Genomic DNA, 27,085 nt, shown 5'->3' with positions numbered 1-27,085 from the left:
CCCCTCAATGAGCAATCCATCTGCCAAAAATAGTGGTACTTATTTTCACTTCTGATGTTCAAGAGAAAATATTAGCAAGGTACTTGTTAGGGTCAAATTATTTTTATGACTTTCCTTTATCTTACTTCATACTTCGCAACTGACATGAAGATTCATCTACGCCTGCATACAGGTGAACACTGGAAGTTGAAAGTTACACTGAACTGTAATTACCACTTCAAAAATGTGTCAAATTGTTTCTGCAAGAGCATTTACTATTTTCTCTTCAGTTTTTTTTCTTAAAAAATACATACATATATATATATATATATATATATATATATATATATATATATATATGTGCCTGGGTGGCTCAGTGGGTTAAAGCCTCTGCCTTCGGCTCAGGTCATGATCCCAGGGTCCTGGGATGGAGACCTGCATCGGGCTCTCTGCTCAAAAGGGAGCCTGCTTCCTCCTCTCTCTCTGCCTGCCTCTCTGCCGACTTCTGATCTCTGTCAAGTAAATAAATAAAATATTAAAAAAAAAAAAAGATTCAGTTCCAATCGTTTAATCCAAAGCATATCTTCTGAGCCTTCCAAATATAAGGAGGGTGAAAGAGAGGAAGAAAGTCATTTCTTGAAATCCATTATCTCATTTAAACATCATATGAACCTATGAAGTAGATTCTTTTTTTTTTTTTAAGATTTTATTTATTTATTTGACAGACAGAGATCACAAGTAGGCAGAGAGGCAGGCAGAGAGAGAGAGGAGGAAGCAGGCTCCCCACTGAGCAGAGAGCCCGACGCGGGGCTCGATCCCAGGACCATGGGATCATGACCCAAGCCGAAGGCAGCGGCTTAACCACTGAGCCACCCAGGCGCCCCTGAAGTAGATTCTATCATCATTCCAAATTTACAATTGAGAAATCTGCAGCTTAAATAGGTGAGGGAAACTTGCCCAAAGTGACACAACCAGCAAGTGACAGAGCAGGGGTTCTAGGTGAGCACTGACTGACTCCAAAGTCTACACCCTTAACAACTACCCTAAACATCCAATGTTGGCTTCTTCTTGGGGACTCCCATACTGTCCTACACACACTCTGGCCATAGCACATTCCATGGCATATTCTTGTTTATTTGAATGTCTCCCACCCCTGAGTATAATTCCTGAAAGATAAGCACAGTGTCTTTTCGCTGTTTTAGTCCCAATAATTAATAGAGATTTTGGGAGATAGTAGATGAATGAATGAATGGATGAATGAATTAAATGTTTTCATTCTTTCAAATTGGGCAGGCTCCAAAAATACAGGAATAAATAAGGGAGAGAGCAGTCCTACTTCTCACAAAACTCTTAGACAAATGGACAGAAGACAGACAATCACACAAGAAATCTCACTAATGTATGCTACGTGTCCTAACAGGGCACTTGAAGGTATGAAGAGGAGCTCCTGAAGGACTTACGATGAGACCTATCATAGAAGAATAAGTTAAAGAAAAGGCAGATCCAGGCAGGAGCAAATGACATTCACGAAGAAACAGAGGTGAGAGAAAGAATAGGCCATCAAAAGAACTAATGAAAACTCTGACTTCTGTAACATGGGCTCAAAGCAGAAAGTAAGGAGATGTGAGGCAGGAGAGGTGATGATGGTCAGACTGGTAAAGACTTATCAGAGAACTGGGAAGTCATCTGAGAGTTTTGAAGCACTACACTGATGGAAGATTAGATCCCCATTTTAGGGGAAAAAAGCTGCCCTGGCTGCAGTATGGCAGGGTAAGAGGAGAGGAACTAACTCGGGAAGCCAAGCATCCAGTGTAGATGGAACTGGAGATGGAGATGCTAGGGCCAGCATGGTACCATGGGTTTGAAGAAAAGAGGAAAGAACTGGAATATGGAGAAGTGAAACATAAACAAAAGAGACCAGGGTGCCCGGGTGCCTCAGTCAATTAAGCATCTGCCTTTGGCTCAGGTCATGATCGCAGGGTCCTGGGATCCAACCCAGCAACCTTCTCCCTGCTCAGCGGAGAGTCAGCTTCTCCTTCTCCCTCTGCCACTCTCCTCTCTCCACTCTTTCTCTCACTCTCACTCTCTCTTTCAAATAAATGTATAAGTCTTTAAAAAAGTAAGTCAAAGAGACAAGTCACGTATGATTTATTGACACCACATAAAACAACAAAGAAAACCTGAATCTAGTCATCACTTGCAGAGAAAAGTTCTCTGAATTGTTTCTATTTTGTTTTCAGTATTCTCGGGACAAGATAAAATGATCCTAAAAGAAATAGTTTACTCACTTGTTTGTAAGGAGTATCATTCAGGTAAATTTCAGTGTCCCCAACCGAGATCAAAACACTTTTGGAACAAACAATATCGTTGTCAAAGCATTTCTTGTTCTGGGCAATAACAGATAGATCTGAATCATCTACACTCTGAAATGTCAAAAATAATGCATTAATAAATAAATAAATGCATAATTAACAAATAAATGTATATTATGTGTTATTATTAGTTATTTTTTATAAACCTTTTTTGTAACAAACCTTAAAGAAAACTAAGATCGGCAATAGTTTGTATTGAAATTAAAATACAAATTATCTCAAAAATATTAAATAAAAGAAATACAGCTTATCTCTAAAATTCAAATCATTTTTATCTAATAATGTAAAATAAATTCATAAAAATATACCAAAGCAATTCAATATTTAAACATTTATCTTCAGTAACTTCTATTAAAATTTTGTTTTAACAATTTTTTTTTAAATTTCATTATTATAGCTCCAATGTATTGACCAGTTTCTTTTCAACAAATACCCAAGGCATGTCACTTAGGGGAATTTTAAAAGACATATTTTCATTTTAGGTAACATCTTTTGTTGTATTTTCAAAAGTTTTCTGGCTAAATAATTATCTGCCTACAGGCTCAAACTCAAAATTGACACAAAATTTTGGCAGTGTTAGTGAATATAATAACACATATCATTTGAGGGCTTCCTTTGAACATTGCATATGATATTTAATTTTTAAGATAATTTTTAAGTTAAATATTATCTCCACTTGACAGCGCAGGAAGTGAAGCGAAGTAGGATTAACTGATTGTCCAAGGTCACTTGGTTAAATAAGAGCAGAGACAAAGTTCCAAATCCTAATCTTGTGTTGTTATTGTTGTTATGGTACTTGCAGAGAAATTGGGAAGTGTTTAGCAATGATTGAGCAGAAAAGTCAATCGTTAAGTTATAGGGAGTTCTTCATTTGGGAGAATGTTATTTAGCCCTGTACACTCTGCACTGGACCCCCTCCACCCGCACCCCCACCTTCCTGCAGCCACTCCCAACTGCACCTGCTAAGAGCACATTCTCTGAATCGGGGTTTCTTTTTTTGCTATCAGTTTCCTCAGGTGGGCTTCTGTGGCTCTACAGACCCTGGAAATTCATCGCAAAATGTTTTTTGATGATCTGTATTTTTCTAAGAAGAAAGTCCATGGTTTTCATCAGATTTTTGAAGTGGTCCTTATCCCTCCAAAAGTTAAAAGACACACTGCTCTAAGAGGGCTTTCACTAACTTGTGGATGGTGAGGATTTCAACAGAGAGAACTTTCTTTGAACTCTATGTTCAATTTTCAAAGGCCCACACATTTCCTGAATTCTTTTCATTTTTAGATATACAGGTCAGTGTTTATTTTCAAAGTGAAAAAGTCTTTAAATATCTGCAAATCATACATGTCTTATAAATTCTCTCCACTTAGTTTTTCATATCACCAGCAATATGAACACTGGCTCAATCTTTCTTTTGGTTTGGCCAAATTCTTTCTGTCTTATAAGTAATTATTATAGCCTAGTGCCAAGAGGATAGGTTTTCAATGAATGGTGTTGACAAAGTAATTAATGTGTCCCTCTGTGATCCATTTTTCCTTCCTTCCTGCATAAGAACTGAAAGCTTTTACTTCTTCTTAAACAATCATTTTGCAAAGCATTGCCCCAATTTTGAAAAGGGAATAATAAAGATCATTAAGATGATTATGGCATTGTACTACTCAAAAAAATCATGCCACATTTTGTGCCTTTATGAATGATTTTCAAAGAAAAAATATATAATTCAGGGTTTGGTTTTGTTCTTCCTCTTGAGAAATGTTGTTTAGATTAAGGGATGTGAAAAGCCAGCTGAAAGGCTTTCTATTACCATTACATTTCTATTGTTATTAATTAAAGTTCCTCGGTGTTAGATTAGTCTTTATATTAAACTCAGAAATGCCACAAAATATTCTATATTGTATAGTCTGCCTTGTAATATCATGTTATTGCTGACAGTAACTTGAAAAAATATCAATTCCTAAGAGTCACATTTCTATAATTTTCATTTCTATTGTATTTCAAGTTAATATGAGGTTTGGAGATAATGCTACAGAGTTGCTAAGCAACATAAGTAATGATTATAAAGCTAGAGGGAAAAGGTCAACATCAGTGTACCACATGGATTCCTCAAACCCTTTATTCTGAGGTACTGCAAACATTTATGGAAAATATTCTCCCAAGTGATTCTAAAACAAAATGTCAGCACCTCTCAAGGTAGAATATTATTTTACTCGAATGTCAGTCAATCTAAGCACCTGTCATAGCCCCTACCCTTTTAAGGGTAAGTATCCCACACAAAGTCCTTGTTAATACAGTAGCCTCAGGAAGCCATGTTTTAGGTCCCAAAGCAGTACATTCACCAATGGGTCAAAAGAGTTCTGCTGGGTTTTTTTGTTTTTGTTTTTGTTTTTATATGAAAGAGATTTATTGGGGAGATGTGTTGAACTTTAAAGGGGCAAAGTAGGCAGAATCTGACACCTGTGATGGGGAAAGAGGAAAAAGGAGGACTGGGTAGGAAGAGTCTTTAACAGCAGCACTGTACCAACAAAATTCTGGGGAGGCTAATGGGGTGTCCTTGACCCAATGTCACCCATCAGGGGAGTGGGCCAGCATACTCATTTACTGCAGCCCCCCCCATACTCATTCATTGGCTAAGAACAGCTGGGGGAAGTGTGGCTTCAGCAGAAACCCAGTGGGGGATTCTGGGAGGTAACACCTGAGGTTCTCAGTCAACTCTGCTTCCCCTAAGAGGAGATCTGAATGATGCATTTCCATTGCTGCTACATCAGTTTTTGGTAGTCTTCAGGTTTTTTTTTTTCTTTAGTCTTTGGTGGATATAAAGACCATAAATGCTTTCATGCCACCAAATTTTATCTCTATATTTGATAGTTGTCATGAAACATGTCATGAAGTTAATAATATGTGGCTTTAAAATCAATACAGCGTCTTTTACATTTCCAATTGCATATTGGATAGGTTCTGTGCCTCTGGGTCCACCTTTTTCTTTAGTAACAGGATTAACATAATCTGGAAATTTTGTCAATAGTACTTTCTCTAAATTAGAATCTTCTGGTGCATCAAAATGACCTTCTGGTTACTGTGGCTTCTTATGAGATTGCTTGAGAACTCATTCTCCTCACACAATGACACAGAAGAGGTGATCTTGCTGGGATGCAGCTAAGCCACTGAGCTAGACTGATACAGTCATGGTGCCAACTCGAGCCAATGGAATTTAATGAAAGCATGAAAAGACAACTCTTGCCTATTAGATTATCTCTCATGCTTGAACTGGAAAGTGATGGGTTTTTTAAAAGTTTTTTGTAGTAAGATTTGAAGGTAAATAGAAAGAGGATAAAAGGTAGAAGGCTGCTGAACAGAAGAGAGCAAGCTTAAAATATAAGGAAGCAGAAACAATGATTGAACTGATGCAAAGATAAAAAATACAGAAAAGAGAGTTATATAGACAAGCCTGAGAAAAAAGAGAGTAGAGCAGTCACACAGAAATTGTCCCTGTGGCATGAATGACAACAAAACATCCATGAACTCCTGCTGCTTGGGAGGCAAAACCAGCCTTCAGCTGTCACCTTTGTGAGGTGTATAGTCTTGTTCAAAAATTTCCTTGGGATGGTATTTCCCTTGGGGTTTTACACGAGGATTACCACAGGACACACTACTGTTGGTTCCCTGAAACAGCAAGTGCTTAACCAGGATGCCATGAGAAGAAAACCATCCTGAGGTGTTTCATTACCAAGGAACTCTGCCTGAAAATACACTGAAAAAAAGGTGGGTTATAATGGGCTGAAATACTCCAGTACCAATTCCTACCCCTTCCATGAAACTTTGCTGCTTATTCTTTCTCTAGTCAAAATTAGTTACATTCCCACAAGAAAGTTTTCATTTATCCCAGCCTGCTAGCTTCTTGTTTATTAATGACTCCCCTAAACATAAAACAATTGAGGGTAAGCTAATGTCTTTAATAATTGTACCCTTAACAGCTCCTAGCACAGAGTGTACATTTAAATACAAACGAAAGAAAGAAAGAAAGAAAGAAAGAAAGAAAAGGAAGGAAGGAAGGAAGAAGGAAAGAAAGAAAAAAAGGAAGGAAGGAAGGGAAAGAGAAAGAAAGAAAGGTACAAAAATAATTACTGGAAAACCTATGCTATCATTGTGCTACTGAATGTTTTAGAAGGTTTAACATAAAGGGTGTATTATCTAAGTAGGTAAACTATTACAATGCAAAGTAAATATTGAACCTTAATATCTAAGATTAATAATGGAGATCAAACTTATGGATAAAATATCACAATCATCTTCCCTGAAATTTTCAATAATGATACAATATTTAAGAGTTAGTTTACATGGATAAAGTAGAAAATTAATTAAATGCTAATTTTTTGAAAAGATACTGACAGAGGCGCCTGGGTGGTTCAGTCAGTTAAGCATTCAACTTTTGCTTTTGGCTCAGGTCATGATCTCAGGGTCCTGAAATCGAGCCCTGAATGGGGCTCTGCACTGGTTATGGGGTCTGCTTAAGATTCTCTCTCCTCCTCCTTCTGCCCTCCCACCTACTCCACTCGTGCTCTCTCTCTCTCTCTCAAAAAAAAATAAATAAATAAAATAAAGGCACAGAATTAATTCCATAAACTCCAAGATTTTCATCTTCTTACTGAAATAGATTAAAAAATATCCCAGGGTTGTCTATAATGTTTTGTTCATATAATTTTAAAAATTAAATAAAAGTAATGTATTTTTCACTTCCATTTTAGCTTTGGCAACATTAATGTATCAGAAATGATAGGAAATTTTCTTTATATTTTTATCATACAGTTTAATTTCATTATAAATGTTTCTGATTTTCCTGATATAAAAATGTCTAGGAAACTATAAAAAAAACTGATGTGCATTAAAAATATCCACTGTATTATAGACAAGGTATATTATACTAACTATTAATAAAGGTCTAAGTTGTTGTCTTTTTGTCTCTGATTCCTTTGTCCTCAGCATTGTTGTCACACAAAGAATATTAATAAAAACTGCACCTGAAAGACAAACCACACTAAGAACCTCATTTCAGGGAATAAAAATGATTAGCTTAGAGATGGCAAATACGTGTAAATGATTACTACTTGGAGAAAATTTTAAATTGGCTGCCCATCTCCTGAGTTTGTAACTATAAGATCATTTTAGAGTAGTTTTTCTTTTGTGGGACTGAACTGGAAAAAAAGATTGGAGATAATCAGAATTTGCTGAACAGGAAGTCAGTCAAAAACATCAAAAGAGGGGCGCCCGGGTGGCTCAGTTGGTTAAGCAGCTGCCTTCGGCTTGGGTCATGATTCCAGGGTCCTCGGATTGAGCCCTGCATCAGGCTCCCTACTCAGCAGAGAGCCTGCTTCTCTCTCTCCCCCTCTCCCTGCTGCTCTACTTACTTGTGCTCTCTCTCTAGCTCTCTGTCAAATAAACAAATAAAATATTTTTAAAAAAACATCAAAAGATTTTTGTAATAGGGAATAACATTTCCAGTCAATGTTAGGATGGCCACAGGAAGAGAAAGTGAAAGATAGCATATTTATCATTTTTAAAAGAAATACTTATATATAAACTCTCTAATGTTTTTAGGATCTCAGTTTGTTCCTTACTTAGAGATTTGCAGAGGAAACAGACATGGAAACATGGAACCTGTAAGCCTTATGTTCTAAGAAACTGTTGAAGAAAGGAGCCATCAGAAGATTATTGAGGAGTGATCAGAGACAAGGGACCAGCAGAGGCAGCAGAATGACAAAGCACAAGCTACATTAAAGGAAAAAAGAAGATAAACTTTTAAAAGTTTAATGAGGTTTTGCATTCAGGTCATCATTGACTTTTGTAGTTGAAATTTTATGAGTTTTGTGATTAGGTGATTAATAACTAACCCCCACCTCCACCACACCCCAACCTCATGTTCAGAGGCAAGGCCCATCTTTATTTTTGGTGATCATCATACTTGCACTCCTCAGTAAAGGGCCTGACACAAGAAGGCAAACCAGAAACATTAATGGGACAAATGATGGAGAGTGATGAAATTAGAAGCATTTCAGAGCACTAAACGTTTAAGATCTCACCTGAAGAAAAGGTTGAAAACCTAATCTGGAACAAATTATAAGAAGAAGTCGAGCAGTGATTGGGGCTTGTCATAGATTAGATAGAAGCAGAGTTACAGATAGTAATACAGAGTAGTAATACAGTAGTAATACAGAAGTAGCCTCTGAATCTGGGTAGTTAGAATATTGTATTTCCTATTTTTGCTGAAGATACCCAGTGTTCTCTCTTTTTGAGTTTACAGCCTAGGTCAAGATGTCATTTGGTTCCTCATCTCTTTTTACTGTTAAACAAGTCTTACTTCTGGTTATACATTATACCTTTGTCTTAAATGTGTTTCAAACCACTTAAAAAACGATGTGCTGTATATTCCATATGCTAATACAGGAAAGGCTAAACAGCCTCCAAAATGAATAAAATATCAGAGAACCTAACAAAAATAAAACCTAGAATTATTTGTAATCAAGGAAGGAGGAAAGAGAACTGTTTGACAAGGAAGAAAGAATTAAATCTGTACTTCACAGAAATTATTCTTGTCCCTGAAAAAGTAGTAATTAAATGAAAGGGCAAGCAGCAATTCTATCCTTCTCAAAGGAAATGCTTTTTCTTCCCCCAAAAGAGAAAGCTAGGTGTGTAGAGTAAACAAAGAAATCAAAACCAAACCAAACCAAACCAAATAAAAAAATTACGGAAGAAAAATTGAAACAGGGAAAAAAACAAAGCAAAACCTTAAGCATTGAGAATTTTACTATCCAGCATGAAAAGATTTCAAACCCATGAAAATTAGGCTGCATTGTTAACCACTAATTCATCTTGGATATGAAATAATTATCTGCTCCATGATCAAGTAACTTATTTCTTGACTTACCAAGTATATGTTGATCAAATTATCCTAATTATTTTGGGGCCTGGTACTGGTTTTACTGATTTTCATAAAAATGTCCATTACAATATAGTAAATAATTCTTTAGTATAATTCTAATTAATTATTAATAGTAGTTTTTCTTCTCTTTAATTACTAAATTGAAATCCATGAAACTTATATTCTAAAGTCTGTCTTTTGTAAACACTTTCTTTTTTAAAGAACATTGTTAAAGTACCAAAAGGAAAAATACTTCTATTTTGGTAAAAAAAAAAAAAAAGCAATTCCAGAACTTAAAAATATAGACTTTAATCTTACCACATGAATCCTAATGACAGATCTTAATCTAGATATTAAATTCAGGATCTAAATTTCATTGCTTACTAAGAGATTGGAAGACTATTTCCTGTGACATATCTTCTCATACACAGACAAGCCTATCTTATTAAAATTTGAAATTGAACATGAGATATTGATTTTTAACAGAAGAATATAGTAGCAAATTAAAGTTATGATAGGAGTCAGGTTTTAAAAGTCTAAAAGTCAAACTTTAATGGCTCTTGCCTGCTAAATGGAATGATACTCTTACAGTGAAGCACCAGAAATAAATAAATACATATATACATACATATACAGTTTTTTTTTTAAGGCTGCTATTATCATTCAGCAACAAACACAAGCACATACTTTCACTTAACCAAAAATCAGAGTTGAGACAAATATTCTACTTGAAATGTTTTCTGCACAATCATTGTTTTAAAATAGACTGGTAAACACTATGATTTCTCTACTGTGAAGACAAATGAGGGGTTGAGGAAAAGCCAGGCAGAGCATAGAGCTCAAATAAGTAGTTAGTAAGAGTTCGCCAAATGCTCAGCATTTTGCAAAATGACTTGGGGAGGGAAAAAAATGTAAGGCATGATTCCAGTCTTCTCAACTTCAGAATTTTCTTGGACAAATCTGGATTTATTCTTTATGAAACTTGAAATTGTTCCTAGTGGAAGCTGAGGATAGTATCAAATGGGAAACTTAATGGTTTAAAACATACGCAGGAGTTGTTTAAGTTTAGAACACAATGGATTTCACCTTTTTTTTTTTTAATTTACTAGAACTGATACAAAATAGGAATGTGTCTACTTTGTTGATACATGCTTTAAAGAACAGGATCACACACACACACACACACACACACACACACACACACACACACACCTCTATTAACATAAAAGCCTTACCCAGAAATAAGACATGCATTCAAGATAATCACAGGTTACCTTACTGGAAGAAAAGATGTTATTTTGTTTATTCTTGTACAACTTCTTTCTAAAGTTAACATTTTTATATTTAGAAATTTAATTCTGGGGTCAGTGATGTCTAAATAAAATGCAGGTATAAAGAAAACCCAAATGCATTAAGCATATGAGAAATTTTAAGGATTTTATCGGGTACACTAAGCCCAGGGTTGACTATAGTATATCATCAAGATAATATATCTGGAATTAAGAATAATGTCTCTTTCTTGCTATAATCATGAACAATACATATTATTCAGTGCATGGTTTAATGTCTTATATTTATTTTCACCAAACTAAGCCCATAAAAATAAAAATGGTTGGCATTTATTGAACACTTACTATACATCAAGCACTGTCTAAAAGCTTTACATAATTTTATCTTATTTAATCCTAAAGACTACCCCAGGATACAGGTACAATTATTATCCCCATTTTGCAAATTAGAAAACAGAAGCAGAGAAAGTTTAAGAAGTAGCCCATCTCATTGAGCCCCGCTTTGGGCTCTCTTCTCAGCAGGGAGTCTGCTTCTCCCCCCAACCCGCCTTCTCTGCCTGCCTCTCTGCCTACTTGTGATCCCTCTTTGTCAAAGAAATAAATAAAATCTCTAAAAAAAAAAAAAAAAGAATTAGCCCACCTCCTATTAAATAATAAAACTTATGAGTCAAAGTGAAATGTGAAATGTTTAAAATTGCTATCACTTTTGTAGGTTTTATTAATGGCATGTGGATTTGATGTATCATATATTGGCATACTTGTTTTTTACATTAAGCTTTTACACAAGGGCAAATAAAAGTACCTAATTGTGACATACCTTTATCAGAAATACCTGGCAATCACTGATATAGTCATATTCCAGTCCGTCAAAAGAATGATAATGCCGGTCCCCATATATTGTACACACAGCCGGGCATGGATAGTAGGTGCAATTGAACATCCCTCGTCGACAAACACTAGCCAAAAATAACACCAGTTATCTCTCTAAGACGTTTGGCTCTAATTAGAGTTTTTCAAGTGGTAAAAACATTGTAAACTTTGTATTCAAGAACATTCACTGAGCCAAGAGCCCTTAGTTATATGCCAATTGGTTCAATAACATCTATTACATTGACAAATTAGGCCTATGTTTATCACTTTGCTTAAATATATTATCAGAGAGCACAATCAAGCCTAAAAATTGTTGCTTCGTTCACCTGGAAGCAGAAGACAGAATAAATTATTGAACATAGCCCTGATGGGAGCAAAAAAACCCATAATGCCATCTCCTATATTTGGATCAGTTTAAATATACTACATGTGACATTGTTCATGAGCTTGGATTTTTTTTCCCATATTTTAAAGAAATTATATTTCAATTTTGTTTTATGGGATTGTTTTGGCTTATTTCCAAACATAAGACCTTATATTAAATGTGATGATCTCTTTGGTGCATTTATTAATTTCTTATAAATTTGAGATATTCTTATCCTTATTAAATTTTCAAGTTTTCACGTTTCACGGTTTGTTTTTTTTTCCCCTGGGCTAAAGAAATATGCCTCAAAATAATGGTATGATTCTCCTGTAGGAATAGCTTTCTACCAACTCCTGAATGCCTTTAAAATCTTATTTACTCAGGCTTGATTTAGTGTTTGCTCAAATCAGTCACATTAACTATAAGATGATTGAAACTAATACAATTGCTTAGGAAAAATGTTTTGAAATAAATGGATCTCATTACCAGGTATAACATGGTGTAGCAATCACTTCTCCTGAGAGGTACTCCCAATCTTTCCAGATACACGGACAGCTTTCAGGAACATAACATTTTCCTTTGTGCTCTGCCATTCTTCCGATGAAGAAGTAAATGCTATTTAGTTTCAGTTTTTTAAGAATCAGAAATCTTGTTATATTCACCACCATCTATATTTGTTACGACTGCCACAGGCATGTTCTCTCTGACTTATGGAGGGGGTGGATCTAATCTTTTGCTCTCTCTTTTTCACACAGTACCTTGCAGATCATAAGAGTAAATGAAATGCCAGCAAGTGATCAGTTGCAATATTTTAAACTGTTTGTTATTGCTTAGCACAATAAAAGATAAACACAAGCTTAAATTTCCGGGGACAGTGAGCTATTGTGAAAACAACATAACAACATTTAAAGAATATGTGAGGGCCCTTTTTTTGGTATTTGCTACTTAAGAGAAAAAAATCCATAGGGCCTAAAAATTTTTCAATAAAAGAGTAAATTATGAAATGGATAACCTTTTCTGTTGCAGGACAGAGAGAATAATCAAACGCTCCTTATGGGGGAGCCTGGGTGGCTCAGTGGGTTAAGCCTCTGCCTTCAGCTCAGGTCATGATCCCAGGGTCCTGGGATCAAGCCCCACCTCGGGCTCTCTGCTCAGCAGGGAACCTGCTTCCCCTCCTCTCTCTCTGCCTGCCTCTCTGCCTACTTGTAATCTCTGTCTGTCAAATAAATAATAAAATAAAATCGTTAAAAAAAAATTTACATAGAAGTCAAGAATTCCGGATTCTTGCCTCTTCTCTCGAGTAAAAATGATCCCATTATTTTCCTTCTCTGCTTTCCCTCTCACAGCTCCTTTAGCACAGCACTGTAATTCCTTATTTAATATATACATTGTCCATTAGACTTCACACTCCATTCAGGAAGGCATGAATATCTTGATGGTTGTGTCCTGAAGTCTAACATACAGCAGACACTCAATTATTGAATAAAGGTGACCAAATGAACCTATGTAAATGCTGCATTAACTCATTTAGATTTCTTCCTTTCAGACAACAGAGTCCGAGAGTCTCGGCTCCCCCATCTCACACTTCTCTCCACGTTCCCTGCCATCATCGTCATTTCTCCTCTGCCTGGAAAACCCTGCTCCTCCCCAGCTCAGCCCAAACAACTCCTCACCATTTAAGACTCAAATTAATGCAATCTTTTATGTCCCACATTCCCCATAGAAATTTGTAAAAAACCTTTACTAGAGGATCCATCTCAATGAACTGCAAGTACTTGATTAACTCTCTCATAGAGAAATTTTAAAAAAACACAAACAGCAAAAACTAATATTTTTGAGTGCCTCCTTGGCCCAGCCACTATTCCAACCACTTTAAATACAGCACTAACTCACCTAATCCTAGTGACAGTCCCACAGGCAGATTCTGGTTTTTATAAATGTATTTTATAGTGCCCCCCCCACTTGTAACTTAACACAGTGTCCCAAACATTAACACCACATGACTGGTACACTGCACGTACTCGACCCCCATGAAATAGACATTTGTAGATACACTTTAAAAAGAGGAAGCTGAGGGCGCCTGGGTGGCTCAGTGAGTTAAGCCTCTGCCTTCAGCTTGTGTCATGATCCCAGGATCCTCGGATCGAGCTCCGCATTGGGCTCTTTGCTCAGCAGGGAGCCTGCTTCTTCTTCCCTCTCTGCCTACCTCTCTGACTACTTGTGATATCTGTCTCTCAAATAAATAAAAATCTTTAAAAAAATAAATTAACAAATAAAAAGAGGAAGCTAAGATTCCAAGTGGTTAAGTCACTTGCCCTGAGGTACTTCAGCTAATAAGGAGAGCCAATATCTGAACCATTTTTATATGACACTTTTCACTATATTACTTTCCATTTCTTTAATCCATAGTGATTTCTTTTCTTTTAAGGTTTATTTATTTGAAGGGGGGGGGCAAAGGAAGAGGGAGAGAAACTCAAGCAAACTCCCCACTGAGCTTGGAGCTTGACCAGAGACTCAATCCTGCAACCCTGAGATCACCACCTGAGCTAAAACCAAGAGTTTGACACTAAACAAAAGGAGCCACCCAGACGCTCCAACAATGATTTCTAAACCAAGGAATGAGGATCTTTCCTTTCATACTCAATGAACTGCTGTCACTCTGAGGAGACCCATAAAACAGGGGATATGAGGCTTATTGTCCTAAAATAAGCCAGCCAAGGTCATATGGAAGACAATCCAAATCATATTACCATGAACAGCTTTGTAACAGGAAAGTTATATATAATAAAATTATTTCCAAATCAGTCAAAGGCCTCTTAGTTAATTCCAACCATATTTACTTCAATACAATAAGAGAAGGTGGGAGAAAATTTCTTGAGTTTTGTAATGAAATTAGACCAGTAAATCAATCAATCATTGTTGAATTAAAAAGTCAAAGGTGACAGTAACTAGATATTCTTTAAAAAAAAAGAGCGTTAACTGCAAGCCTGTGAAACAAAATTAGGATGCAGCTTTATCTAATCAGCCATGCACCCTTGAGTCGTAATCATATCACTTTAATCAAGTGATGTTGTAGGTTTCAATTATTTTACCATCATAAAGGTGATATTTCCCTTGTCCTTTTTACTAAAATGTCTTCCTCACTCATCTGCTCTAGGACCTGGTTTCTACCTGCCTTTATTCGCCCACGCACAGACACCTGTTCTTTCAACCTCTTCCCTTTCTGAAGAGATTGGTACAGTACCAAGTCATTTGGCTCTTCCCTCTACTCCAGATGGGGATGGACAAATGCCAACTCTCCTGAGAAACAGACTACAAAACCTCTCTCTTCTTTGCTCATGGTTCAGATGACCCGAGCCCAGGAATCCCTCTGTGTGAATAGGCTCACCAAGGAAGAACGGGTGACCTGTTTGCCTCAGATGGCCTTTCCTTATGCTCTGCCTCCACTCACTACCAGGGGAGGGAGGGCCAGTGAGGCCAGATGTTATGTGCCTGCAGGGAAACGAATAACCACCAGATTCTGTACTTAACTTCCCCATGTACGAGGCATTCCTGCTATTAAAGGAAACTTACAAAAATAGGAGTAGATTATTCTGCCATAAGATAGTGATTCATATTTATTGAGTATACACACACACACACACACACACACACACACCGTATATCACAGGCTTAAAAGAAACTTGCAGAAAAATAACTCCGCTAACATCAGCAGAGCTGGGGTTTGAACTCCAGTGTGTTTGAACCCAGAGATCCCGCTGTTACCCACTGCCCTGTGTAGCCTCAACACACCATTTTTTGTAACATCCAGTAAGCAAAGCAGTTGGCAAGATGCCTGCGTGGCTTAGTTGGGTAAGCATCTGACTCTTGATTTCAACTCAGGTCATAATCTCAGGGTTGTGGGTTCGAGCCTCCCATCAGACTTCATGCTCAGCATAGCGTCTGCTTGAGATTCTCTCCCTCTGTCCCTCCCCCTACTCATGCTAAATAAATAAGCAAAATCTTAAAAAGGTAAAAATAAAAAAATAAAGCAGTTGGCATCACAGTTATGACTTAATTTCAACAACAGTAATAGCACAACAGAATATACAAAAGATATGCACTTAAAGTATTTTAAATAGATAATGGCTCACTAGCATGTTCTGAAAATTGCAGTCAAAACAGAAGATAAACGCCAAGTCCATCCTGAAATGAGTTCTCTCTTCAATTCATTGTACTACTTTAATAATATTGTACATATAACATGTGTGACATAATCATGTGTTATATGTCATATGTCATATTTAAAATACATGTGATATGTTACATGAATATAGCAAAATAATTGCAATAGTCTTCTAGTTGCCAACTCAAAGTTAACCACAGTTAACCAAAGTCCAGAACAATTTTAGCTAAATATTTCTTTTTTTTTTTAAAGATTTTATTTATTTATTTGACAGAGATCATGAGCAGGCAGACAGGCAGGCAGAGAGAGAGAGAGGAGGAAGCAGGCTCCTGCTGAGCAGACAGCCTGTAGCTAAATATTTCTAAATATTTCTATCAAATATTTTGTCAAATCCTGAATATTTTCAAAAAAAAAAAAAAAGACAGAGAGAGAGAGAAAGACACTTACCCTGGAGCACAAACACAGCCACTTATACAGGGGGAGGATGGGGCACAAGTGAAGTTCATGGCCAGGTTTGCACATGTAGTCTCACAATTTACACCACCAGCTGGCAATTCAGGGTCAGGAAATCTGCAGTCAAAATACACTTTTCCTTCGGGACAGGCAGGAACTTCAGGGGAAAGACACAGAAAAAATGCCCTTAACTCTGTATTTGTTCCATAGACAAATAATCACACTGATAGGCATTTGTCGTCAAAGCAGAATTCATCCTAGAATATCCTACCAGTAATTACTAGCTGTTGCTCTGAGTCTGTAACATTCCGCTGAGGAACTTAGAAACCTTCTCCAGGAAGATTTTCTATTGTTTCCTACATTTCAGAAACTTATTTGGAGTTGGAAAACCTTCTCTTCTTTCCACAGAGCAATAACTAAACAACTATTGTATCATTTTCTAAAGTCAAGAATCAGGGTATTTGGATTAATCCAAACATACACTTTCAATTTCTTGAAGACTGGTACGATACATACTTACACTCTTACAAAGCCATGTGTTTCCAATGAACACATGATAGGTTCAGGTCCTCCCCTCTGAGTCATTATTTACATCAGTCCTCAATAGAGTGTAGAAGTACAAAAGGAGACATAATTATAGGCAGTATAGGGGTTACATAGCCTTCCAGAAAGCTTTTGGGCTCAGAGAGATTCAGTAAGTTGCCTCCTTGGGGAAAATGGGATCAAATGGTGTGGATTCCTCTGTGAGAAGTCTGGCCACCTGGACTTTCCCTTTTTAACCTGAAGCCACCCTGAAGCAGATAGGGCAGAGCAAGGATGGCCCATTAATACTGAATATGTGTGTGGTCCATGAACACAGCCCATAAAGAAGCCTAGATAGTTTGAATCTTCGTAAAGCAAATGCAGAGCATATAAAGCGAAGCAAATTTATTATAAATATATACAAGACCATACGAATAATTAAAAACAACAGCTCCATTTTATCAGCCTGCCCTCATTCTATCCATTAAAATCAATGAAGGCATTGTTGTTGTTATTTGTCTGGAACTTCTACACCATGACTAAAAACTTGAGGCTTTGTAGTGGTGAAAATAAATAATAGGTAGGGTACTTTCATATATAGGACTTTCAGGAATGATATGTAAGAGGAATATAACATTCTAAAGAGAGATGGCAGTAGATGTCATTTTGCAAGCCATGTTTACCTGATGGCTGCTGGTCCTGGAGTCTAAGAACCAGTGGCAGTGGCAGCAGAAATGTAGAATCTTGGGCATCACCCCTGACCAGCTTGATCAGAATTAATGTTTCACCAGGGTCCCCAGGAGATTGTGTATACATTACACCTGGGAAGTCCTGGTTTAGAGTAGTTTCCCAATTTCCAGTCCAGCTGGTTTCAACAGATGCCTGGATACATGAGCCTAAAGCCTTTGGTGTAGTCCCTGAAGTCGTTCTGGGGTGGGCGGCCTGTAGGCAGCATCCCTGGGTTGAACAGCTCTGCCCCTCCGCAGCCTTGTCAGTTCACCCCAAGATGTCCTACAAATATTATAATTATCAACATGAAAAAACTAAGGAAGCACTGGAGCACCATGCTGAGGAACACTCCCAAGGCTACGTATTCATTCATCTTGGCAAGGTGGGCTGCGATGGATTTATGACTTCCAGAAAAATGGGAAAGGTGTTAGAGCTGCGTTCTTTAAGGAAAACACCTATCTCGATCTTACCAGTAGAGGGCGTTGCTGGTTCATCACATTTCACGGTCCCATTGGAACACTGGCTGGCAGAGGTAAACAAATAGTTAATTTATGAAGCCACACCTCAGTTTTTTTCTGTATTTCAAAAACAATCTATTGTGCAAGCACTGATTGGATAGACAGATAAATGTTACTTTTTCCACATTTTTTTTTTTTAATAAATAGGTTATTGGTTTAGGCCCAATTTGAAAAAAATTATTTCGGTTCATTTTTTATCAAACACGTATGTCGGGGGCACTGCAATGGGCATAGGGAATACAAAACCCAAAATTCATGGTCTTCACCCAAGTACTTATATTCTAGTAAGAAAGGAAAACATACAAATAAAAAATGTATGCAGTATGACATATACAATAGAGAAATATGCTCAAAATATGAAAGTAAAGCGCCGAAAAATGTCTTAAAATCTCTTGGCAACTGACATCAAGATAGTCAAAGACGGTAAAGCCTGGACAGTCTTAAAGAATTGGATGTAGGTGATGATATGGATAAAGCAGGAAGGCTATAACACTCAGGGGAGATGTGGTACAAAGCAGTGTTCTGTGTGACAAAGTACAATGCAAGAAGTGACAGGAGATGCAGATGGCAAAGAGGCCAAGGTCAACCTCATTAAGATGCTAAGCCTTTATCCCAGAGACCTTAAAAGGAGAGGTAATAAGGTTGGCTCCAATTCTAGAAAACTCCTTCTGGCAACAGTATTGAAGATAGAGTGCAGTCACATTTCCCTTGCAACTTAAGATCTAAATTCAGGGCATAAAGCAAACCAAATCAAGCAAGATTAATTTTGAAAGTCCTTTAAAAAGATAGCACTTAACTATATGTCCATTTAAAAAAAATCAAGATAGGAAACAACACACGAGTTCTCAAGAACTCCATCATAAACAGCGTTTATTTCAGCTTTGGACCAGATCATGCGTTCTATATTTGAGCCCAGGTTACATGAAACATACGCTTATGCATCATGTAACTGAGCTGACACCCAGAGGTACAGTTCTCTCTCACTGGGCATGGCAGAGGGGAACCAAGGGATCTCGGGGCCCAGATCCAGGTTTTCCATATCATACGGTCCCTGGGACATATGGTTTTGGGGGTGAGTGTTTGAATAACAGACATCAAACCCTTAGAAGGGTACCAGAACTGCAGGATATGCACAGTGAGGCTTAGATATCATTATTACCATTATTATTACTGTTATCTGCTGTGTATTATTATCTGCCAGTTCCTGTGGTGCAACTGAAAGACGGAGATTGGGAGTTGGGTGGAGATCCATGTGGACTACTGCATGGATGTGTGTGCATTTTTAACGAACAGGTTAGGACAGGAAAGAGTGTTATCCTATTAATAAGTGCTCTCTTGCTAGGATCGATGTCACTAGGGAGGAGGTTCACTGATTTCAGCATGTGATATCAGCTGGTCAGTCCAACTAAAATCCCTCAGCAACTTGCAATCTTTCTTTCTTTCTCTCTCTCTCTCTCTCTCTTTTTTTAGAGAGAGAGAGCATAAGCAGGGGGAGAGGCAAGCAGAGGGAGAAGCAGGCTCCGTGATGAGCAAGGAGCCCAGTGCAGGACTCGATCCCAGGATCCCAGGATCATGATCCAAACTGAAGGAAACCACTTAACCCACTGAGCCACCCAAGTGCCCCAACTTGCAGTATTTCTGAGAACCAAATCCCTCAAAGGGATTCCATTTCGCTGCATGCCACTACAATTAGTAACTGTTTTCTGCAGTTATGAGTACAAGACTTAGGCATTCTGGGCTGAAATGTAATATACATATGGAAAAAGCCACATAAAGGTTATCTCTATATTTTAAATCACAGAAGTCATTTTTAAAATCACAATTTGGGTTAAAGGAGTCTATTAGTTCTTGTTGTCAAGTATAAGCCCCATCATTGAAATAAATCTACCATAAGCCCGACGGTGTTGGGATGAGCTCCCCGGGTTGATAAATGCTGCCCCTATAATGACACCGGCAGTGAAATCTATAAAAAAGAAAGGGAGGGGGGGAAGGGGAGTTAAGTTAATAAAATAGTATATACATAAAAAAAAATCCACGAAAATTCATGCAGCCCTTTTGCTCCGTATTGGTCATTGTAAGGCGCACACTGAAGATGACCCTATCCATCGCCTGTGCACAGTTCTACCATATTAATGGCGGGAACTGTTTCCCTGGGGAGTGTCGTGCAGCTTCAGATCATGTTTCCTACATACAGAAGCTCTAGGGTGTGAGTCACAGTACAGACTATGTTGTTTAAGTCACAAAAACGTCCCCGAATGCACTTCAGAGAAACATAATCGATATACCATCCCGCCCTACGTGCAAGACAAAAGTCCTGATCTCACAGGAGATGTCAGGACGTTCTGAGCGCTGACAGACAATCCTGCTCCTGAAATTTGTCACACGACAGTGAAACAAAAACCTTATTATTAATTTTGATGTGGTAAAAACAAGCAGGGATAAATGTTGGGATTAACCATCACTTTCCTTCGCTGTTTCTACAGCTATTGGTGAACATGGGCAGGGTTAAAAATAAGTCAGTAAAGGTAAAGACAGCAAGAAAGATTAATGACACAGCTCACAAGCAGATCTTTGCCTATATGCATACTTGTGTAGGGGGAAAGTGGTTATTCAATAATGGAGAAAATTTATTTCCCAGTAAATGGTGCTGAGTTGGTTAAATTTGAAAAAAGAAAGAAAGAAAAAGAAAGAAAGAAAAGAAAAGAAAAGAAAGGAAAAGAAAAGAAACAAAACAAGCATGCAAGCCCATTTAACCTGTAAGGACAAAGAGACCCTGGAGCCCGGCAGCCCATTCCTGTGACTTACATGGGCACACAAAAGCTAAGCGTGTCTTCATAGTATTTGCCTTCCGGACAGTTGCAGCCTTCAGCGCAGTCGTCATTACACTGCTCAGGGGCGGCGAGGGCAGTGCAGGAGCGCCGACAAAAGGAGGAGCAGTGATGGTACAGCATGCCCTTCTGGCATACGACCCCTAGGATAAAGGAGCAACAGTGAGAAGGACTGCCCCAGGAGGCAGAGACATTTATGCTGGGTCATAGGCCTCTGATAGAAGCATGAAAAACCAAGATACATTATACATCGGTAAACCTTAGAACATTCCATAATCCTATAATAGAAATAGTAAACAAGGGTGCCTGGATGGCGTAGTCACTCAGCATCTGCCTTCAGCTCAGGTCATGATCTCAGGGTCCTGGAATTGAGTCCCACACTGTGGGGCTCCCTGCTCAGCAGGGAGCCTGCCTGTCCCTCTTCTTCTGCCCCTCTCCCCTGCACCCTGCTTGTGCTCATGCTCTCTCTCAAATAAATTTTTTAAAAAATTATTTTTAAAAAGATATATATATTTATTTTATATATATTATATTTATATATATATTTCTTTATATAGAAAGAAATAATAAACAAATAAGCAAATAAATAAAATGCTTACAGTTGGCCCTTGAATAATATGGGTTTGAACTACACGGGTTGGTCCACCTATACTTGGATTTTTTCAATAAATAAAGAACAGGAGTAAATGTATTTTCTTTATGATTTTCTTAATAACATTGTCTTTCCTCTGGCTTGCTTTATTATAAGAATATACTACATAATACATAAGCAAAATATGTGTTTTTTGACCATTTATGTTATCTGTAAGGCTCTGAGCAATAGTAAGCTATTAGTAGCTAAGTGTTACCGGGAGTCAAAAGCTATACATGGATTTGGAGTGTGTAGGTGGTGGGGAATCAGTACCCCCAACTCCCACATTGTTCAAGGATCAACTGTATTTGCCTCAATAGAAGTGTAACAGATGTATAAAGTTTCTATTTTGAAACATTCTGAAGTGTGACATTCCATAACAGTCTAACAATCTGTACTATATTCTTTTAATATATAAGGTATTTGCAAGTCCAAATAAACTTTCTGTCCTCACATTTTAAATCTATTGCTGCTATACTGACATCATCTTGTTTGTGACATTCTTTAAAGCTAAGTAACCTTTAAGTCCTCTACAAATAAGGCAAAAGTTGGCTTAATTGATTCATACTCATAGATCTTACTTTTCACTTTCTGAATCATGTTCCTACTTTTTTCTAAACCTTCCCAATTTCTCTTTAGACCAACCCAAATTGGTTATAGTAGACAAGGTAAAATAATCTAAAAACACACCTGTAAAAAAACTAAAAAAACACAGACCTGTACCCCTGGGGATAAAAATATATGTTTATAAAAAATAAAAAATTTAAAAAAAAATAAAAAAAAAAATAAAAAAAAACCTAGAGGGGTGTCTGGGTGGTTCAGTCAGTTGAGTTTGGGGTCTACTTGAGATTCTCTCATTCTTCCTCTGCCCCTCCCCCAGCTTGTGTTCTCTCTCTCTCAAATAAATAAAATCCTTTAAAAAAAAAAAAAACTAAAAACAGCTAGATAAAATATAATGGAAATTATGTTAAATGTATAATTGATCCTGTGAGGAAAAAGTGGGCAAGGGGTTATCTCCCCAGATACCAGATGTGAAGAGGGAAATAAAATCCAGAACTTAGAGAAGAGAAAGGGAGAATGAGTCCCAGTAATCTTGAACCTTACATTTAACTCATGTAGGAAAAGGAAATGAGAGTTGATCCTTCACAAGGCAAGGAACTGGGAGAACTTTAACTTGGCTCTCAGAAAAGCTCCTTCCTCAGTTAAAAGACATACTACAGCAGAGGTCAGCAAACTTTTTTTGTAAAGGGCCAAGTGGTACATGGCCTCAGCTTTGGAGGCCATACACACAGTCTCTGTCACAACTATTCAACTCCATCCTTATAGCTCCAAAGAAGCCATAGACAATATGGATGTATATGGGCAATAAGCTTTATTTACAAAAATATAGAAAGCTCAAAGGTATCATTTGCCAACTCCTGAACTAGAAGAAATTGGATCAGAGTACAGGAAGAGGCCAGGAAATCTTCTCTGATTCTGTGGGGTGTCTGATGAAATAAAGTATCCTCTGAGAAATTAAATCTCAGATTTACATCCTGTGCAGTTTGGTATATGAATTTACATTACTTTTGTATTTACATTATTTTTATCTTAGAAAGCCCAAGCTGACAAATTACTATCAAAACTGGCCAGCCATCCCCCTGCAGCAATAGGAAAAAGCTTAATGAAACCTGTAGCAGGGCGTGGGGATGGAAAGGTGGAGAGAGTAACACTCCTGAAACCCAGGGGCTGCAAGCTTCTAACAGCGGCAGGGCAAGGGGTAGCCCTTATATACATGAACTCATAAAAAATTACAGATCATATAAAGAAAGGACACAATCTACCATGAATGAGACAACAGACACCATAAGCCATGAGGTTGAACTTGAGATAATTGCCTGTTGTGTATTTACCTACAAATCGCCTATATTTTCCAATACTTCGATGTGACATTTCTATGATAAATTTTTTCAGATTTTTCACATTATTTCTGCTGCATATCTCAAACCATGCTGTTATAACTCTAATTTTGCTTATAATAAAAATATTTTTAAAAATTTGTCTTATCCTATATAGTTCTAATTTTAAGAAGTGAAGTACTTCGTTTGTTTTTCACGTTTGCACACTAGAAATGATTACACAAAAATCTCTAAAGTGTCATCTGATCATCTTTATCTGTGCTGTCATCATACTCACCACAGAACGAAATCTGAGCTCTGAAATCGATGATAATACCACGCTGGCCACAGAGGTAGGCGTAGTGGGCAAGAGCATTGCAGAGACAGACGCTTCCACACTTGCAAGCATCATGGCGGCACAGCTGATAGTACAGCCCGGGGCTGATGTAGATGTGGCAAGCCGCGAAGAGCTCTCGGTGGATAACATCACAATGTGCTGCATATCCAACTAACAGACAACCCCCCCCCCACCAAAATCCATTAGCACCTCATTTATTAGTCTAGATCATACCGCTAAGTTCCAAGTTCCAGAACTATCTAAGCATCTTGCTTTTCTAGGAACATACTGAATTGCCGTATTATTTTCAACAAGAATCACTATTTTCCATTTATGCTGTTCTGTGGGTTTGTTTTTACCTTTAGTGATATTGATGGCAGCCCTTATTCCATACCTAATAAGCTTTTAGCCAAAAAAGAAAAAAAAAAGAAAAAGAAGAAGAAGAAGAAGAAGAAGTATTGTGTTATAGCTGAGTAAGAGAAGTAACAGAAGGGTCAATAGAAATGGCCTCAATCACTCCATTGTCTGTGGATCTTCATAGAAAATTGTCCCAACTGTGCTGTAAAGAATTGGTGAGTATTGGAAGGCTTATCTCCAGACAGCCACACACAGTGAGAGTGGTGCCAGACTGCGGATGCTGTAGCAACTCCCCAGAATACACAATTATCCAGGAAGGATTGGCAAACATCTCATTCCAATGAAGTCTCTGGGGTGAATGTACAGTGGCAGTTACCATACAGTCATCGAATACAATGTCTGCACAAGGCACAATGTCTGGCAAATATTAGGAGCTGAAAAATGTCTGATAAGTGAACCTAGGAATGCATGAATAAATGAATCATGAATAGAAATTAGGGATTGGATCACATGCTAACGGCCATGAAATATAACTACCAAGCCATTTTGGGAGGTTTGTGTAACCATTTCTTGAAATTTATTGACTTTTCCCTTTAGAATGACTGATCAGATAGAAATGATGCAAGTAACCAAGTTTGACAAAGCAATCTAGATCCCATCTTTCTAAAAACAAACAAACAAACAAAACACCTGAACCCAGCCATAAAAAAGAATGAAATCTTGCCATTTGCAATGACGTCGATGGAGCTAGAGGGTAAGTAATAAGGTAAGCGAAATAATAAGTCAGTCAGAGAAAGACAAATACCACATGATTTCACTCCTATGTGGAATTTAAGAAACTAAACAGATGAACATAGGGAGAAAACAAACCAAGAAACAGACGCTTAACTATAGAGAATAAACTGAAGGTTGCCAGAGCGGGGGGGTGGGGGAGGGATCAGCTAAATGGGTGATGGGTATGAAGGAAGGTACTTGTGATGAGCACCAGGTGTTATATGTAAATGATGAATCACTTCTACACCTAAAACTAAGATTACACTGTATATTAACTAACTGGAATTTTCTTAAAAATCTGAATTTATTTTGAGTATTTTAAATATATTTATCATTGATAAGGAAATGCATGGTAATTTTCTGAATATTATATTTTGCATGGCTATGCATATATATATGAAAACAGGTAACTTAGACTATAACAATTATAATAGCATTCTGTTGGCAAGCATTTTCCTAATCCGCAAGAACTCCAAAACAAAGGAATTCAACGGTGGGGCTTTTACTATGTGCCCTAAAGATTTGTAGATCAAAAAATATTCTTACTAGCATTAAGTAAAAGGGTGCTTCAAGAAGATCCTTGTGACAAACATCCTTCAAAATCCACTTCAGAATTATAGATTTGTATCTATTTTCCTTTATTGGGGATCTTTCTATGCTTACCTATTTGAAGTTTTAAAAACTGGGTCATGGCAAAGGTGAAGAAGGATAATATCTAGACTAAATGTCATGGAAGACATGAGACAGGGGAATAAAAGTGATTAGACATATAATAAAAGTGATTTTATAAAAGGGAAGTCATAAAAGACCAGGGGGGATTTGAATTTATCCTTTAGACTCTATTCCCACATTTACATGTTATTAAAAAAATTAAGTTGCTGCAGTATCAAAGAGAGAATCTAGAAAATTAGAAACAAACTGAGCAAGACTGATGGAAGGAGAAGGAACTCTATTAGTAGAAATTTGAGGACAGAACAGGGGAGAAAGTATCATTAAATGGGAGAGAGATTAAAAGTATTGAGTTATGGAGACCACAAGACTTTAGTCTAATCCTCTTACTCTAGATAGGAAAAATGACCACAGGAGTTAACAATCTTCTACAAGTTTAGAAGCTAGGTTAGACAGAACAACAGCACTGAAAACATTATCTTGTATTCTTTCCAGGATACCAAAACTGTACGTTAATAATAAGGACCATACGATAATCAACAAAATCCTTCTGAACAGCCACTACAAAATCCAGAGATTGTACTGGGCTTTTATGAGTGTGTGTGTGTGTGTGTGTGTGTGTGTGTGTGTGTATATATATAAAGTCTTCATTTGTTGATCATTGAAATAGCATTTTGCATAGTTTGCTATAGCTTTAATACAAAAACACAGCCAAAGATTCTTGGCATGTTTGTTGCACTGTCATTGCAAATTGGAACTCTGGAGCATGACCATCTCAAATTGTTGCACACTTGATAGCACAGGCTTCCCTGGGTCACTGGCTCCTGCTTATGAAGCCAAAACATGCCATACGATTAGGAACCTGTCTCATGATGGTAACAGAAGACTCTGCTTGAGTTGTCACACTACGGAACTGAAGTCGAACATTGCAAGCCGGTAACAGCATTATTACATGATTTCCAGAGATTCTTCTTTAGCATTTAAAGAATCTGAAACCTCCAAAAGTCTAGACCACATTCGTGAAGAGTGTGATGATTCACAAACACCTAAAATAAGTACACTTGTGAATGTGAACTAGTAAATAAAATAGTCATTTTCTGGAGTTCTTTAAAAAAAAAATAATAACCTAGATTAGATAAAGAGGCATATCTAATTCTCTGATTTTGTAAGATTACAGTAATATATGGAATTTCCTCATACATGAAGAAGGACTTACTATTTTGTTGATTAATGTTGCAGGGGTCCACCATAGGAACATGAACAGGTGCAAAACAAGTGGAGGAAACTCTCCAGGCATTGGCATGAAGTTGTGGGGTACCTTCTATCATGCCTGATGGAGAACTAGAGAGCCAAGATAATATGCATCTTAATCTTTCCCATTCATTTCATTTTTTCCTAGTCTTCCACTATCGAAAAGGAGGATACTATTTTTTTTAATTTACAA

The 27,085-nt window shown here is 37.3% G+C and overlaps 1 protein-coding gene across 2 annotated transcripts in view; it reads right to left on the bottom strand.

Moving 5' to 3' along the window:
- OTOGL (otogelin like) overlaps positions 1-27,085 on the bottom strand; it is a 133,176-nt gene that overhangs the window by 61,625 nt on the left and 44,466 nt on the right. Inside the window, exons 18-26 of one of the 2 annotated variants that reach the window (XM_059186420.1) lie at positions 26,858-26,982; positions 23,803-24,012; positions 20,974-21,139; positions 20,057-20,131; positions 18,121-18,173; positions 16,394-16,556; positions 12,268-12,375; positions 11,365-11,503; positions 2,268-2,402 (exon numbers count right to left, since the gene is read on the bottom strand). In XM_059186420.1, the coding sequence (XP_059042403.1) occupies positions 2,268-2,402; positions 11,365-11,503; positions 12,268-12,375; positions 16,394-16,556; positions 18,121-18,173; positions 20,057-20,131; positions 20,974-21,139; positions 23,803-24,012; positions 26,858-26,982 (1,174 nt within the window). The remainder of the gene's footprint in view (positions 1-2,267; positions 2,403-11,364; positions 11,504-12,267; positions 12,376-16,393; positions 16,557-18,120; positions 18,174-20,056; positions 20,132-20,973; positions 21,140-23,802; positions 24,013-26,857; positions 26,983-27,085) is intronic. The other variant, XM_059186421.1, reaches the window with a different exon arrangement.

Source organism: Mustela lutreola, chromosome 8 (assembly GCF_030435805.1).
Source record: "Mustela lutreola isolate mMusLut2 chromosome 8, mMusLut2.pri, whole genome shotgun sequence".
In the NCBI taxonomy this organism is placed as follows: domain Eukaryota; kingdom Metazoa; phylum Chordata; class Mammalia; order Carnivora; family Mustelidae; genus Mustela; species Mustela lutreola.
This window is presented reverse-complemented; position numbering and strand designations above follow the sequence as displayed.